This window comes from Heteronotia binoei, chromosome 17 (assembly GCF_032191835.1).
Source record: "Heteronotia binoei isolate CCM8104 ecotype False Entrance Well chromosome 17, APGP_CSIRO_Hbin_v1, whole genome shotgun sequence".
In the NCBI taxonomy this organism is placed as follows: Eukaryota; Metazoa; Chordata; class Lepidosauria; order Squamata; family Gekkonidae; genus Heteronotia; species Heteronotia binoei.
Genome location: NC_083239.1, coordinates 24,783,501 through 24,800,992, shown reverse-complemented (window position 1 = coordinate 24,800,992; position 17,492 = coordinate 24,783,501). Strand labels below are relative to the sequence as shown.

At 42.2% G+C, this 17,492-nt stretch overlaps 1 protein-coding gene across 1 annotated transcript; it reads left to right on the top strand.

Annotated features, from left to right (window-relative positions):
- Positions 1 to 110: 110 nt before the first annotated feature.
- RRAGC (Ras related GTP binding C) lies at positions 111 to 16,572 on the top strand. Its single transcript, XM_060258121.1, has 7 exons — positions 111 to 401; positions 1,565 to 1,768; positions 2,453 to 2,652; positions 5,906 to 6,020; positions 8,743 to 8,885; positions 10,143 to 10,291; positions 11,728 to 16,572. Exons 1-7 carry the CDS (start codon positions 132 to 134, stop codon positions 11,877 to 11,879), a joined length of 1,233 nt encoding a protein of 410 aa, XP_060114104.1. The 5' UTR covers positions 111 to 131; the 3' UTR covers positions 11,880 to 16,572.
- The last annotated feature ends 920 nt before the right edge of the window (positions 16,573 to 17,492 follow it).

Below are 17,492 nucleotides of genomic sequence, written 5' to 3'. Positions count from 1 at the left end.
GCTCCGTTGCTAGGGAGCCTCCAGCCTCTTCCGCGAGGATGTAGCGCCCCTTCCGGTCACGAGGTGCTGGGCCAATCAACGCGCGCAGTCCGGGCAGGTGGGCTCCGGGGCTGGGCTGTGCGGGGCTGGGCATGGCGGCGCTGCAGTTCGGGGCGGCGAGCGGCGCTGAGGAGCCGGTCTTGCCTGGCGGGAGCTTCGGGGCGGCGGACTCGTTCCCCAAAGATTTCGGCTACGGCGCCGAGGACGACGAGGACGAGGATGACGACGAGGCGGCCGAGCTGGGGGGCGGCGGGGGCGGGCCGGGCGGCGGCTGCGGGCTGGGCCCCGGCGGCGACTCTTCCAAGCAGCCTCGCATCTTGCTCATGGGGCTGCGGCGCAGTGGGAAGTCGTCCATCCAGAAGGTACCTGCTGCTTTCCCCGGTGGCTTGGCCGCGGCCCTCGGCTTGTCAAGCCGTGGCCAAACAGGCCTTTGTGGGCGCGGACGAGGGGAGGTGGGCGGTGGCAGGAAGGATGCCCGTTGGAGCAAAGGAGCTGCCTCCCTTGTCGGGCTTTCTGCAGGCCGCAGTGCCTTAGCCCGATTCAGCCCTAGAAGCAGGGCGACGCTGACAGCTCTACGCTGCCCTAGAACCGGGGCCACCACTTGACTGAAAGCCAAGCACCAGATGTAGGGTGAGGGCTGCACTGTGGCCAGAGTGGCAGTGGGCCAGTTTGGTGTCCCAGTTAAGTGTGCGGACTCTTATCTGGGAGAATCGGGTTTGATTCCCCACTCCTCCTCTTACAGCTGCTGGAATGGCCTTGGGTTAGCCATAGCTGTCTCAGGAGTTGTTCTTGAAAGGGCAGCTGCTGTGAGAGCCCTCTCAGCCCCACCCACCTTACAGGGCGTCTGTTGTGGGGGGAGAAGATAAAGGAGATTGTTATTACGGTAGCTCTGATTCAGAGAGAAGCGCAGGGTATAAATCTGCAGTCTTCTTCCTCTTCGCTCCCCTGGTGAGCTGAAGTGTGGTGACACTTGCCTTCATATGGTTGGCTTGGGCACAGTGTGACAGTGGTTTAATCAAGCCATATTTAATTTAATCAAGCCATCCCAACATGCTCAGGATAGAGGTGTACACCTCTGTGTTCTGTCTTATCTATCATGCCAGCAGGGCAAAGACAGATGCTGCTGTTCTGTTTTTTGTTGGAAGACACAGAGTCAAGTCAGGCATTAACCTGCCTGTGGTTTTCCACCCCAGCCATGATGAGCCTGGGGTGGAAGACTAAAGGCAGGTTAGCAGAGGCACCAGACCTCCCCTTGCTGCCCCAGCCATATTGAGCCTGGGGTGGCAAAGGGAAGGCCGGTGCTTCTGTTGTCTTCTTTGCTCTACACCTAGATCAGCAGGGCAGTGCTTGGGTTACTTTGTGCCCATTCTTCTCCTTGCCTGCCCTCCCAAGGAGGGAGGGGTTGTTGGGGTCAGCTGACTCTTTAAGATAGCAACCCACTGGGACTTTGCTCAGAAAAGTACATTGCCAGTCAACCTCCAGATAGCAAGCTAATCGTCTTTGCTGTGCTCTGTTTTGCCCACAGGTGGTGTTTCACAAAATGTCTCCTAATGAAACTTTGTTCTTGGAGAGCACTAACAAGATCTACAAGGATGACATTTCGAATAGCTCCTTTGTGAACTTCCAAATATGGGATTTTCCTGGGCAAATGGATTTTTTCGACCCAACGTTTGATTATGAGATGATTTTCAGAGGAACTGGAGCCCTGATCTATGTTATTGATGCACAGGTCATTATGCATGAGAGAGATTATGCCAAGAATCTGTTGGTTTTTGCAAGGATTAGAGTGGGCTGTGGATAGCACTAATTCTGCAGTCTTGGCACAGTGTTTTATTTTGAGACAATCTACAGATGTTAAATGCAAATATTTGTAGACTTTATCTGGTTTTTTTGAAAAGCAGACCATTGCCCAGATGTTCAGTGTGGATTACAGATGCTTTAAATATTTCAGTACAGCTAATGATTGGAAATATGTTGAATATAGGAATTGTTGTGTCATATCCCACAGAGATCCATTTGGTGAGGGGTGGTGGGAACAAGACCAGGGTATTATATGTTACCATAACTAAAAGTTAGAAATCTTAAAAACATGGTTTCAGATTCTAATTTGATGGACCATAGCCATAATTTGTGGGGTGTTTCACATTTGCACTATTATACTAACAATACTTAACACTATGTTAGTTTTCGTGATATGTCTGAACCTAGTGGTTAACTTTTAACAGGCATTTAAGCAAGCACTGGGAGAAAATATTTTTTTCTAAATTGTTCATGGGGTTGCTTAATTTGTATGATTTTGCATGTTTGCTCATGTCATGCTAATTATAGACTGTGATGATATTTTTTGCATAATGGAGAATCCATTTTGTGGTTATGCAAAGGCAGTAAGTTGCGCCTTAAATCTCATTAACAGGATGACTACATGGAAGCTCTAACTAGGCTCCACATTACAGTTTCAAAAGCCTATAAAGTGAATCCAGACATGAACTTTGAGGTTTTTATTCATAAAGTAGATGGCTTGTCAGATGACCATAAAATAGAAACTCAAAGAGATATTCATCAGAGAGCCAATGATGACCTCGGTGATGCTGGGCTTGAAAAACTTCATCTTAGGTAAGTGATACTGTTTTGTTTTTGAGGGGTTTTTTTTTTGCTGCGATACATGACATATGGCTCTTTTGTGTCTGGCAGATTTTGCTTAGGATGAGACCAGAAATGGAGAAAGCCAAGCTTCATGAGACTCATTAATTTTTTTTAAGTTTTTAATAGTTATTGTTTGCTTTTCTTATTTTGGACTCAAAACGGATTCCCATTAAAGTGTTTTATTTCACAATCAAGAATTTTGTAAAGATTAAAGAGATACATTTTACAGATATTGTATTCCTCCCCCCCCCCTTGTAAATTTGTCCTTTGACCTCTGACCTCTTAGCAACATTACCCTCCCCTCCAAGGGCTGATGCCATGTTATCTCTCAAAGTATATGGTTTGTTTTCCTTTTCTTTCTGACAGGAATGTGAATGTGCTCTAAATAGAGGGTAGGATGAATTATGCTTGGGAACAGGATGAATGAACACTCTTCAGAATAATAGACTATGACCTCTTTTTTCTTACCTATAAAAAAGGAACTCTATCTGTTCAGTGTGCCAGCTTGGTGGGGAGACTTGAGAACTCTTTCTTGAGCTAGCATCAAGAATGATCATTCTTAATAAAATTCTGTGTTAGCAAAAACCTTGAGTAAGTTCTTTCTCTCAGACTGATCTTTGAGGTTTTTTTTCTTTTGCTGGATTTCAGCAAACTCCCCTAACAATTACACAGTATAAACTGATGCAGACAATATAATGAGCAATGCACAGCAAGCAGGATTCCAGAAATCTGAATGAATGTAGAATATTAGACATTATACAGAATGCGGGTACAATGCAGAAATTTGTCAGTAGAAAATAAGGCAGTAACAGCAGAGTAATGTATATAGTAAACAAGACATTTTATACATAGCAGTATAGCTCATAGACCTTTTTCTTTTATAAAAGTGGCTTTTTTGAATCATTCGGTCTAGAGCATCATACAAATTTATAGTGCGCTTCAACCTATAAATAAAACTATGGTGAGAGTTATTGACTACTTGATCTGATGGTTAAATGGAATCTTTGCAGACAGGGGCGTTAAATCTTAAAACTGGTGCTTGGAGGCAATATCGGGTAGAGACTGTGACCTCAGCCTCCTGTTTGTTGGCTCTTTGGGTCAGCTGGTTGATTGCTGTGTAAAATTGAATGCTGAATGAGGGGGACCACTGATTTAAATCCAGCACTAGAAATAGTGTTGCAGCAGTCCAGAGGTTCTTTCTCTTCAGTGGCAGGCAGCACATTTCGTCAACTTGGAAGGTCTTTCAGGCTAAAATTACAGTGCAGCTCCTATATGAGATATCCATATGTATTCAAGCCTTTGGCTCCAACATGCTAGTAGTTAAATTGTCTTGCTTCTCTGAACAGTTTAGCAACCCAGGATGTGTGGTTGCATCAGTTCTGTGCCCAGAAGCTGGTATAAAACAACTAGCCACACTTACTTGGTAAAAACTGTATTATCTCCCCTCTTTTCTGCTCTTACTCCTCTCTTGATTTGGCTGTTTTGTGACTCCTTTGGCAGTGCTTACAGCCAGATTGTGGACTCCAAGATTATCCAGTTAGGCTTCTCAGTCCCACATAAGGTGGAGCTAGGGCCTAACAAGTTGTAATTTAGAAAACAACTTGAATTACTTGATTAGAAGCATCTCATATCAGATGCCAAACAAATTTGCTTCCTGTTGTACTGGGGTTTTATGCCCTTATCGCCTTTTGTTGTGAATAAGTATTTATATTCCCTCATACACCCTTTTATCTTCATCTTTTTTCCTTTGGCCTTTTTCAGTACACTTTTTATCACAGGTTTATATGTTAGATTTTCCAGTGTTACACCCAGATGAATGTGGGTCTCAGCTGCCTGAGCCCAAGGTGCAAACTCTATCAGTTGAAGTGCTTCTTTGATAATTCCTTTTCTTGCAACATTTCCCAACTGTCTGGATGGTGACCATATACTTAATCTTTTACCTGGGAATGAAAACTACTACCGTCACTGTAGCTAAATAAATCTCAGTAGTGGTAAAAAATTTGGAACTTAATGCCATTTCCTCAGCCTTGGAATAACCAAGAAGTAAACCTGATTAGTAGCTTTGGATTCTTTATGGATTTTAATGTTATTTTTTAAAAAGTGTATCTTTTTATTTTTAAATGCTGGGTCTCTTGTTCTTGTGAATTTTAATGTAATCTCCTATACTGGCTAAAAGTGAATGGTGCTGGATGAGAGTTTTGAATGAATGGAATGGAATATACTGTACACAACATGGCACTCATTGGATTGATTAGCCAATAGCTGTCTCGTCTTCTGTAATATGTTTTTGCAGCAGTTTAATTGCCTGTGTCAATATAACTGTCAATTTTTAAAAACTGCTGGGAATTAATGGAATAGCGTTTGTGAAGTGTTAGCATTTGCACTGCCATTGACAAGAGCCAGGTGACCCCTTCAGTAATGGTGCTTAGAAGGCTTGTTCAGCTCTCATGAAGGCACTGAGAGAGGTGCTAGACAGTTTCTTCTGCTGTGCCACAGGCTGGGTTCAGCAGTGAAAAAGTGCTGCCTTCCCACACTGTTGCTCTGTGGTGCCTGGTTCAGCTTGACTGGCTGGTGGCCTTTGCAACCCTCCAGCATAATAGAAGTGCTTGTGGTCCTCCTGGAGACCAGCTAACCAACCCTGATCTTCATCCCTATTAACCAGAAGATGTTTGTTTGGTCCAGTCAGCCCCTGACCACAGTAATATTTCTTTGGTGTTCAAACACAGGTCAGAATTTTATTTGTTTTAAGCTTTTATACTGCACAAGCTAAAGAAGTTTGGGTCACGTGGTGATTTATATTAAAATAATTAGATTAAAAGTATGAGTTATTTCCATAGTGAAGATGGCAAAACAGGGAGGCTTGTGTAAGGCCAGTCCTTGTGTTTGTGGCAGAGATGAAATTTGAATTGATGATTTCCCAGATTCCATCTCATTCTCTTAGCCATGACAATAAGAAAATGATGGCTTGAATCCTTTTCATGGATTATGGAACAATTTTTTTTCTGGTTGTTGATAGAGTTTGCATTTCAAATTGAATAGGAAACCATGATGTTGTTTAGAACAACTGTGTTGATACTTCACTTTAAACACTTTGGTACAGAGTCTAATTAGTGTATCCTTTGTTGCTTTAATGATTCCTGCAGTGCTGCTTCTTGTTTTGACCAAATCAGCAAATGCAAGTTGGAACTATTTGAACAATTAATTGCAGCATTCTCTTTTGTAGCTTTTATTTGACTAGCATCTATGATCATTCAATATTTGAAGCCTTCAGTAAGGTGGTGCAGAAGCTTATACCCCAGTTGCCAACTCTGGAAAATCTGCTTAATATCTTTATATCGGTAAGCAACTATTGATTAAATGTTGCAGTAGCATTGAAATAGTAATGCAAAAAGCACAAACATTCAGTGAAGATGGCAAAAATTGCCATTAATGATGTATGATTAATCGTTTGACATCTTGGTGACAAACTCTAAATAGCTGATATGTTTTTTGTTAAAATCTCAAGCTTCTGCTTTGGAGGGCTATATGATTGTTTTTGACTAGCTACAAAGCCTGACAAATACATAACTGTATCTCCAGATGTAGAGAAAATAGTTCTCTTTATCTCCTCACTCCAGGACTCTTTAAAAATAGAGTGGCAAGTGGCAGCTACCGTTTCCTGAACTCTTAAAAAATTCCTTCTCATAAGAGGTCAGCCACCATCTCTGGTTGCCTGCTATTTCAGCTGGAGAGTACATACTTTTTGTCCCACCCTTTTGTCCTCACAACAGCCCTGCAGGGTGCAGGCTGTTGTCCAGTGGTAGAGTACATGTTTTGGATACAGAAGATCCCTAGTATCTCTGGTTCAAAGATCACAGGTAGCTTGTGTGGAGAGGGGACTTTCTCTGCCTGAGACTCTGGGATTGCTGCCTGTCAGAGTAATCCATATTGTATTAAGATGAGTGGAAATTTTAGTTTAGTGTGAGGCAGTTTCATGTGGTGTTATGGGATATTTCAGACCAATTGTGAGTGGCTGGGCAAATTAATTAAGCATAAAAGCACTTGACAGGAGAAAGGAAAACATGTGGGAAAAACTGGAAAATTTGGGTAAAATTGAAATATATGTAATATTTACCAAGGCTAAACATCTGTAACAACACAAAATATATCCTTATAGTTAGCATATAAAGTTGTACTATATGGCATATTAATAAAAATTTAAAGTATAAATACCATAGTTTTGTATAAACAAAATTGCAAGTATGTCCTGTAATAAGCAGATAAAAAGAAAGAAAACTGCAACTCTGTGCTACTTTAGCATGTACCTTAATACTTAGCATTTGAGAGAAAAAACCATAAAGTTGAAAATAGAAAATACAAATTTAGTAAGGAAAAGAATTTATTCTTCAGACATAAACAGTCTCATCTGACCATAACAGGCATTTTTGGATATTAAGTTAAACTTTATAATGTTGAAAACTGTGAATAGTACTGCTGCGTAATAATTGTGGACAAAATTAATCCTATTGGCTTGTATTCACTGGAATGTTTCCATGGCAGAAAGATTTCTTCCTTTAGAGACCTTACTCTCCCAGTACCTTGTGGTTACTTAAAATGTTCTCTGAGAGCAACATATCTGGGGGCATTTTGGGCTGCAGTGCGAGCAGGGAGGTGATAAAGTCATACTTTTGCAGGCAGAAATCCCTCTGCCCATGTAAATGCTCCTGGGGTTTCAAGCCTATAAAGATATTCTTGAGTACTTAAAACAGGGGTGGGGGGAACCTTTTTTCTGCCAAGGGCCATTTTGATATTTTTAGCATCATTCGCAGGTCATACAAAATTATCAGCTCAAAAAACGTTGAGGGAGAATGATTCAGGCCAGCAAAATTCATGCAAATAATTGTTTTTCTATTTGAAGTCATGTGGGGAGAGCCTAATTTGGCACACACACGACCCACTGCCCTAGACAAATGCCTAGGTCCAGGGCTTTTTTTGGTAGAAAAAGCCCAGCAGGAACTCATTAGTATATTAGACCACATCCCCTAATATTAGCATATTAGCATATTATGTCACACACTCATTAGCCTATTAGGCCACACCATCTGGGATAATCAAATGCAAATTGAACTGGTGGTAGCTGGGTAATAAAGGAAAATAAAGAAAGGGGGGAAGAAAGGAGAATAAAGAGAAATAAAGAAATGGGAGAAAGGGAAATAAATAGAAGAAATGGAAAGAAAGAGAAAGGGAAGAAGAAAGAAAAAGGGGGAAAGAAAGGAGAATAGAGAGAAATAAAGAAATGGGGGGAATAAAATGGGAATAAAGGAAAATAAAGGTGGGGGTAAGAAATGGAAATAAAGAAATGGGGGGAAGAAAGAATAATAAACGAAAATAAAGAAGGGGGAAGAAAGGGGAAAAAAGGGAAATAAAGGGGAATTAAGGGAAACAAAGAAATGGGGAGAAGAAATGGAAAGAAAGGGAAATAAAGAAATGAGGGGGAAACTTAACTGAACCGTGACAGTGACTTTTTAGGCTTCGCAGTGATCCTGGCCAGCCAGCCAGGCCCCAGGGAGGTCGCTGTGCGGCTGGGCCCTGCAATCCCTGCTGGCCAGCTGACCCCTGGGGAGGCTGCTGCATAGTGTGGCTGCACCTCATGATCCTCACCAGCCAGCCAGGCCCTAGGGAGGCTGCCATGTGGCCCAGCAATCCCTGAGGGCCGTAAATGACCCTCGGAGCGGACGTTCCCCACCCCTAAAAGAAATCATTTCAAAAGAGAAAATATTTTCATCAAAATGTGTAATGGAAAAAATTGAGAAACAGTTGGGGTGGTGTTTGGAACCCCCCCCCCCCCCTATTTTTTCTTGGCCTTCACCACTAAATGCCCAACACAAAGAGGATATGAACCTGTCCTCTTCAGGACAATGACAGAGAGTCAGTCTCCTCACTCACCTTGTTTCTTTCACAGAATGAAAAAGTCACCTCATTTCTATCATGTTTGCTTCAGTAAATGTTGCTACTGTCAAACTGTTATACATGTGAGATTTGACCTTTCACAGTTCTAAATCTGGGTGTCCTTTTTTTAAGAATTCAGGGATTGAGAAAGCTTTTCTCTTTGATGTCGTCAGCAAGATTTATATAGCAACTGACAGCTCCCCCGTTGACATGCAGTCCTACGAGCTCTGCTGCGACATGATTGATGTAGTCATTGATGTTTCTTGTATATATGGGTAAGTGACAACACCGCATTTCCAGAGCCACTTAAGAGCTCATTAAGAAATGCTTTGAGAAGAGTCTTTGCTCTCCTGTACTGTCAGAGACTGTAGCTCCTTTATCACTTTAGGGGTTGGGGTGGTGATGTGAACTTTTTTCCGGGGTTTAGTGAATTCTGGGTGTCTGGCCCAGATGCTGACAAGTTGGATTTCCTAGATGACCTGTTTTAATGTAAACACAGCTTCCTCTATGGTAACATAAGGAATTGGGTTCAGGTTGAGTGAGAACCACAGAAAGATGGGCTACAGCAGAGCTACACAGGCTTCACCTGTGGGGAAGTTTCTAACCAATCTCAACGGCAGGAAAGGAGTTTCATTCCACATAGCTGTCTTTTTCAGAGCATCCTCAAGATGGGCAATACATATTTCTGATGAGGGTGGGAAGGAGAAAATTGTCCATATTAATTTGGATTAAAGTTGCTTTCCTTCAGTTGTGGCTGCGTCAGCCAGAATTCGATGAGTGTAATTCAGAGGTTTTAGTCTGTGTAGTACATCTTTCAATAAGATTCCTGTGGCACCTTAAAGACTAACAAGTGTTCCAGAATATAAGCTTTCGGGAGTCAAAGTTCCCTTTTTCAAATACTCATCAGGAACTTTGACTCTCAAACACTTACATCCCTGGAAATCTGGAGGAAAAATAGGTTCGTCTTAAATATTATGGCTATTTCATATTGTCTCTGTGTTTCTGGTGTAACAGTTTGCAATCAGCAAAAGTTTTTTTTTCTTTTGAAGATATTCTATGGCTTGGAGTGGTGGTGGGGTTTTGTTCTGCACTTTGAATAGCATAGCTTGTCTGGCCTTAATATTTTGTTTATAGTTCTTCATGATCTTTGTAGTCATGCTATTTACAGCCACGGTAGTCCAAAAGCAGAGGCTGAAAACACCATCTAGGTAATACCTATATTAGAGCCAACCCAGTGATGCACAAAAGTGTGCAAGTTATCACATTCCCCAGAGATCTTCATTAGAGTTTATGGTAATAAAATTGCCTTTTCTGTCCAAATGCAACTCTTAAGGTTTCTGTGTAGTAATTTGAATTGAGTATCTTCTTCAAACTTGCTCAGTTAACTGGCAATCCCTTGATACGTGAAGTGACTTACACTCCTTATTGTGGTCAAATTGTCACTCTACCAAAAAAAAAAAAAGCTGAATTGAAATACTAGAGTTGAACATGTGCATTGAATAAGTTCCTTTTCCTCCCTCGAACTGCTGTAGGCTAAAGGAGGATGGGAGCGGAAGTGCTTACGACAAGGAGTCTATGGCAATTATCAAACTAAATAACACAACTGTTCTGTATTTGAAAGAAGTGACAAAGTTTCTGGCCTTGGTGTGCATCCTCAGAGAAGAAAGCTTTGAACGCAAAGGTGAGGAAAAGATCTGCGTATCACTTGGTTCAACAGCATTAGCGGGTTAGGCATGTTCTTGGGTTACAGTTTTCTCTTTCTCTTTATGTCAAGAATGAATCGAGCTGTACTCTTCACCTTTTAACAAAAAAGGGAAAAAAGTTAACCAGACTACCTAGGGATTAATCACCTGAAGGTTAAGAAGATCTGAATGTACAGCCTCAATTATTCTGTTAGTCAAATTAAAATTACTAAATAGGTTGACAGATGTACAAAAATATGTATGTATTTATTGCAAAGTAGATTAATACCCGATATTGGTTCTTTTGATAGCCTCAGCTAAGAATAAAAATGTACAATGACAACCAAAAATGACCTTAATTGACCCTAACCAGATGTGTTTTGGCCCATTGACCTTCCTCAGTGGTCAAACAAATGATATTACAGGGTGGCTTCTGATGTTACAATACAACAAGCATTTCTTATAAATTGATCAAGATGAAGTTTTTAGTGATTATTATCTGTGACCAAAGGTATTAATCAGAAGTCTAAGTCTTGATAGTTTGCTGATATAGTCAGGTACACTTTCCTGTGGCAGTAATGCAATTGTGTGCCTTTCTCTCTTGGTCAGAAAAATTCAATGAGCCCAGATGCCAGTAGTAATGTAATGTAACAAAAATGGTTGCTGCAGCTTACTTTTTGTCACGCAGTAAAGACCCTTGTGCTGTGGTGGCAGCTGCTGTCAGTGCTTCTAAAAATCTGTGCAGCCAATCACCTGGCCCTGCCCATGTTCTAAAAACACTAGGCAGGTGCCAGGAAAAGTGTCAGCAGGCAACATGGCTGTCATAGGCATCATGTTGGGGAACCCTGAGTTAGAGCAAGGCCAGAGAATTCACAGCACTGTCTGAACACTCCAAAACCATTCTGGTTGGCTTGCACGCATAATAGAACAGTCACTTGTTGATCCTGTCTGAGTTGGTTTTATCAAAGCAGCCCCATATCAGACTTAAGCCCAGTTGGATCTTGAGAACTTTGTGCATTTGATCTTAATTCTGAAGCGGCAGAAAAGTTGGATTGCAGCATGCAGCAGCATTTAACCTTGTGTTCCTTTTCCTCCTTTGGCTGTTCTGGTGAGGCTTGATGTTTGCTGCTGTAAACTGTGGCTGACATAGATTGTTAGGCTGAGCTGCAGGAAAATTGAGGATGCTTTGCATTTGTTTGGTATTTCCAAGGCATCTCTGAATCTGAGGATGTTAATGGTGCATGTTACCAGAACCATAGCTCTCTTTAGAATCTGATACGTCATACAGTTCTGGGGCCTGTGACTGCTGCTGTACAGAATAACTTTCTGTCCCTTTGATCAGCCAGGTATAATTATAGGGAATTACTTAATAAATCATGAGCCAAGTCATAAATCTTCACTGAAATCTGTGGTTGTTCCTTTTCTTCCTCCCCAGGTTTAATAGACTACAATTTCCACTGCTTCCGCAAGGCCATCCATGAGGTCTTTGAAGTAGGTGTTTCCTCCCATCGCTTCTGCAATCATCAAGCAAATATGCCCAGTCTAAAAGCAGTGACTCATAACGGCACCCCTAGAACCGCAGTCTAGGGGAGACCAAACTTTGGACGGCTAAGTGCTTGCCCACCCCTGGTGTGTGTGTATAGGGGGTGAGTGGCAGAAGAGGGACTGGCTGCATACGTTTGTGTGTGCATCCTGAAAGAGAAGAGAAACCCTTGCCTTATGGAGCTGGGTGTGGCACAAGCAGAAGGCTGCTAAGCCCTTGGGACCGAGAGTGGCTGCTTCTGTCTTCATGTGGTGGCTCTTGGGAGTTAAAAAGTCTCCTTCGCCTGGACCTCTCCCTTGATAGAGCATGGATTATTCCAGAGCTGAGCTGAATTGACACGTGCTCAGCATTCTTATATGTTTAAAGTTTAAACCTAAGTAGTGTTAGATCATTTGTCTTTCCGGAATAAGTTTGGGACTCTTATTACAGAAGCTCAGAAGCTGAAACCTTGCAGCTCATGGCTTAGTTTAGCACAGTCTGAAACATTCCATGTGGTTCTTTTTGTTTTAGTCATATTTTGCTGTAAACATCTTTTTAAAAAAATAGTTCCTCATTCTGCGAGCTTCATATTGCCATGCCAGGTTGTGCCAGCCCTCCTCAGTTTAACTCCTGCAGGACCCCATAGAGTGATGGTGCTGAGCAATCTGTGGTTTTGTTATAATTTGCTCTTTGAGATATGATAGAGACAAGAATCTGTCATCTAAATTCTGTGGGTTATAATGGGCTTAGAATGCTTGTTTTATATTCTCAAGCTTGGGGGTGAGTCTGGTGAATGTTGCTGGCAACAGTTCCTTTTCCTGTTTCTGCAATTGCTTCTTTACTAAAACAACTTGCATTTCGCTCAGCCATGGTTGACGTCTCTGGACTTTCAGAGCTTGTTCCTTTTTTCTTTTTCAATGCCACAAGTTGTTATGCATTCAGGGGTTAAGTTCTGACATGCAGCTTTGGCCCAGTATATACCAGCCTGGCTTTAAATTCTGTTGCTTGACTTTGCAGCAGTTGGTCACTCAACAAGAATTATTCTTTGCCTCTATGGTTACCAAGTTCCAAAAACTTTCCCCTCAGCTCCTTGGTGCCAGTTTTCCTGGTGCCAGCTTGTATCCGAGTACATGAGCTGTCTTTGTGATCTTCATACAAGAAAAGTTGGTTTGCGTTTCCTGTGATGCATAACTCTTCTCTGTTCCAGTGTCTCAGAACAGATGTCTGCGTGCAGATGGTGAAGATGGTACTGTCTGGGGTTTGAGGACTTAATTCACAAGGGAAAGCTTTCACGTGATTTCACCCTTCCCCTGGGATGGATCAACAGAGTGCATTTCTTCCAGCAGGTCTCTTCTGAGTATTCACTAGTTTTTTGTTCCCGAGTAGGGGTAGGGGGTGCTTTATTCCCGCAGGATGGTTTTAGTTGCAGAGGCAGCTAATTGTCTTGCAACAGCCGCTCATTCTGACTTCCAGCTGTTCCAGCATTCAAGCATTCCATACCAAAACCTCATGACATTCAGTCATGTGCAGTTTAACAGTACTGTGCGCCAATTTTATTCATTTTTAGGGCATACTGAGCCTTCATTTTTCTAAAACCAGACTCCTCTTTGACCCGACTACACATTTGAAAGACTTACCTCTTTACTGGAAATACAGTGTGTGGTTTTCTTTTGGCCTCTCTAACCCTCAGGTCTGCCACATGGGATATACATGGCATTATTCAAGCCATTCTGCAAAAACAGAATAATGTGTGATCAAGAGAAAATGGAAGTGGGGAGATATTTGGCTCCCTGAACACTGAAGCCCACTTAAGAATTGCCTTCCTGTGTTAGAACTGTGTCTGTCTAGTTGCCTTCAGTACATGGGTCTGCTGGGTCAAGAGCCTTCTTTTTTGGGAGGTGTACTTTAATGCTCATGTAGAGAGTTCAGTCAATTAATGATGGAGGGGATTCCTTTTCAGCACAGGCAGGTTCAGACATTCTGGTTCCTCTTTTTGTCCTGTGGCTTTGATGTCACCTGGATAGCTGCTGCACCATTCTGAAAAACATGGTGAGAACTAATCCCTGGTGTTTGTTCCCAGCATCTGGTACTTGAAGGTATATACGATAGTCCCATTTAGTTAACAAGTCGTCTTTCCTGAATTTCTTTTTGCTTTCTTTTCTGATGATTGTTTCTGGCATACAGGTTGTGTTTCTCTGAATATATTTCCAGTTGTTGCTCCCCAATACGCTTGTCTCTTCCATCACCCTCCACATTATTTTCTTCTCTCAGTGCCTCCAGCTTCCTGCCTTTACCAAAACCTGGCTATTCTCCTCTGCCATTGCCACTGTGGCTGCCCTTGCTTTTTTGGAATCCTCGTCTTCTCCAACACATCTTGTCCTGATGGCTGCAGATGTGCTGTCTGTTGCCTTCTGCCAATTCCTGCTCTTCCTTACTGTTTCTCAGCCTTTTGAGATCATTAATTGTTCAAGATCATTAATTGTTATAAACTGCCCTGGGCCCAGTTCAGGAAGGGCTGTCAAAAATTCAATGAATTAAATAAATTTCACTGTGCTACAGTTCTCCTCTACAACTCAGTGCTGGAATCCTCTCTCTTCTCCCCACCACGCTGTTTTGACCATTCAGAAAATCACTGTTTTGATCATTCCTCTGACCCAGCTGTTTACCTCCTTCCTCAGTCTCTACCTCCTAGATCTCATATTCACTAAGAGCAGTTAGCTTCATGTTCTCTTTATTTCTCTGACTTCTCTGCCTGACCACTGTTCTGTCTTCTTCAGTGTTGCACATCCATACTATCGCCTCCTGCTCCTTCCACAGCCTGTTGTCCATTGCCTCTGTGAACTTTTTGAAAGCCCTGTCACCTCTGCTCACTCTTCAGATTCTGTAGCTTGTGCCTGCAACTCATCCCTGCCCTCCAACTAACCATTTGTTCCCTCACTTACTATTTCTGTTCATAATTTCTATCAGCTAAAAACTGGTTTTGTTCACTATAAGTCCATCTTTTCCTCATCTGCATCCCTCTAGGCAAACACAGCTACAGTTTCTTGATCTCTGCCAAGGTTAGATAGGAATCCTCAGTGCCTCTTCCCTATCTTTCTGAGAAAGCAGGATTACCATGTAAGACAGTGCAATAAGATAGTACGATGATAAATGTGATCTGAGGCACCCAGCAAACAGTGCTCTAGGACTAGGGTTTCAAAAATTAGAAGCAATGTGAAAATGGAATTGCAAAATAACATAGGATAGGCTTGTTTCGTTATAGAAATGTCCTCCACTCTGTTATGCAGCTTTGTTTCCTTTGTAGAAATGCTATTGTACCACAGCCTTATTCCTTTCATGTAATGCCCAGTAAAACTACCCTGTTTAATTTGTGGAATGACAGAAATGTGGGAGCCGTCACAGCTTCCTCTGGCAGACTAATCTAGAAAGTGGGGGGCCTGCCCTTCTTGTTCATTTGCAAAGTAACACCTTCAGGAGGTTTTGCTCAGATGTGCAAAGCTGTCCTGATGGAGCACAGCAGGAGAGGGAGTCCTGCAGATACGAGAGCATGAAGGGCTTTTTAAGTAATAACCAGTACCCTAAATTTAATCTGGTTAACTGATGGATAGCCAGTGATGTGACTGCAGAATTGATGTAATATCCAAAGGTCTCTGCCCTGACACAACTTTTGACACAGTTGACCACTGTCTGCTGCTTAACACCAGTCTTACCAGTGTTTCCACTCTGTCCTTGGCGGGTTCTCTTCTGACTGTCTGATCACTCACTCCATGGGAAAGCAGCTCTTTTTTCCTTGGATCTTGTCTTGCCTTGCCTTTGCATTCTTGGCTCTACACACTATTCTTGGCTCACTTCAGTAAATCCCATGGCTTCCCAGTACCAACTAAATTCTGCAGCTCTACCCTTGAGTTCTCTCCACTCCGATCTGCTTCTCTCATTGTCTGTTTAATGTTTGATGCCTCATCTCAGTACATCCAAGACTCTTGTCTCCTTTTATGCTTCCTGTTTTCATTGACACTGTTGTAATCTATCTTTAGAACAGACTTTGTTCAGACTGACTTCTCACTTTACAACACTGTAGAAATCCCATCCTTGCTTTTCACACCAGTAGCAAAATGTGATTCATGGTTTGGTCTTCTCTTGCCTCAAGTACTTTCCCTCTCTGGGTATAATTCCAGAGGGTTTCCATGCCAGTCTGCTGCAGCAGAAAGTAAACAGTTTGATGGCAGCTTAAAGACAAACACATTTTTTTCTTAAATGTTTTTGTTGACCATAACTGCCATGCTTGTATACGTAAAAGCTTACCCCAGAATAAACATTTGCTAGTCTTTTAGGTGCCACAAGAACGCTTGTATATATATTTTTCCTCTCTGGTGTAACATAAGAACATAAAAGTTAACCATGTTTCATCAGACCAACTTTGCATCTAGTTCAGCATCCTGTTTCAGATTGCAGTGGATACATGCTGAACCAGTGAGTCTTGATAGATGGTGAGATAGGAGAGAAATGTTAAGTGTCTAGGTTGTTGATTGGTTGGACCACCGGTTTTCTATTGTGTCTAATGCAAGCCCACTCTTCTGAGAATAAAGAATATGCTGCCATGGAATCTGGAATAAAGCGCTGTTGTGAATGTTGTGTGCAAAGTGAAGATAGGAACAGAGAAGCCTGAAGAAAGGTGTGTGTGTAGGGTGGGCAGTTTGCTAACACAAAAGTTGTATGCAAATGCTCACATTTTTGTAAATAAACAATTTTAACATGTCAGATTATTTGAGCGCCAAAATTTATAATGTTCAAAAAGAAATCTTTAAAATGTAAGTATTCTTCTATTTATGATGTTTAAGCCAACTCAATGGAGATCATGGGTTTCTTTGTCATAGGGTCCTCTCTTCTATTGGTTTGCATTCCCTCAGAAGGGACATATACAGGGGCGCAGGGAAGCCTATAAAAAGGGTTATAGCTAATAGCGATGGAAGAATCGGTGTCTCAAGAGTGCTTACAGTCTTCTTCCCTTCCTCTCCCCACAACAGGCACCCTATGAGGTAAGTGGGGCTGAGAGAGCTCTTTTGAAACTTGAAAGAGCAGTTCTTTTGAGAACTGTGACTGACCCATGGTCACCCAGCAGGTGCATGTGGAGAAGTCTGGAATCAAACCTGGTTCTCCCAGATTAGAGTCTGCATCCCTAACCACTATACCAAACTGGCTCTCAGTAGATGCTGTTTTCCATAAATCTGTCCAACCTGCCCAACTCCCTCATAAATCCATCCAAATCAGTGTCTGCCACCATGTCTTCTGACAGTGAGTTCCACAAGTCAATTACCTGTTGTGAGAAGCATCGTGTCCTATTTGTCTTGAATCTACTTCCAGCCAGTTTTGTAGGATTATCCTGAGTTCCAGTAGCATGGGAATGGGAGAAAAGTTTCTGTCCACTTTCACTGCACTGTGCATAATTTTTGTCAAGTCATCCCTCAATTCTTTTTCTCCCCTATACACAAAAAGTCTTTCCTGTGCCAGGATCCTGATAGCTGCTGTTTAAAGTGTTGTGTTTTTTTAAATTAGACTAGCTGTCATTGCCCATGAAAGTGGAATGGAATATAGATTCCCAGAGGCATCCTCAGGGCAGGCAGGGAATGCTTATCACAGTAACCCTTCTCTGGGAACCAGGCCATCAGATGCAAGGTTGG

What these genes read in the sequence shown, in the direction of transcription:
- RRAGC (XM_060258121.1), top strand. Translation starts at nt 132, where the DNA reads ATGGCGGCGCTGCAGTTCGGGGCGGCGAGCGGCGCTGAGGAGCCGGTC. An exon ending in TCTATGTTATTGATGCACAG is followed by an intron (nt 1,769 to 2,452) that starts GTCATTATGCAT and finishes TCTCATTAACAG; the next exon opens with GATGACTACATGGAAGCTCT. An exon ending in TGCTTAATATCTTTATATCG is followed by an intron (nt 6,021 to 8,742) that starts GTAAGCAACTAT and finishes CCTTTTTTTAAG; the next exon opens with AATTCAGGGATTGAGAAAGC.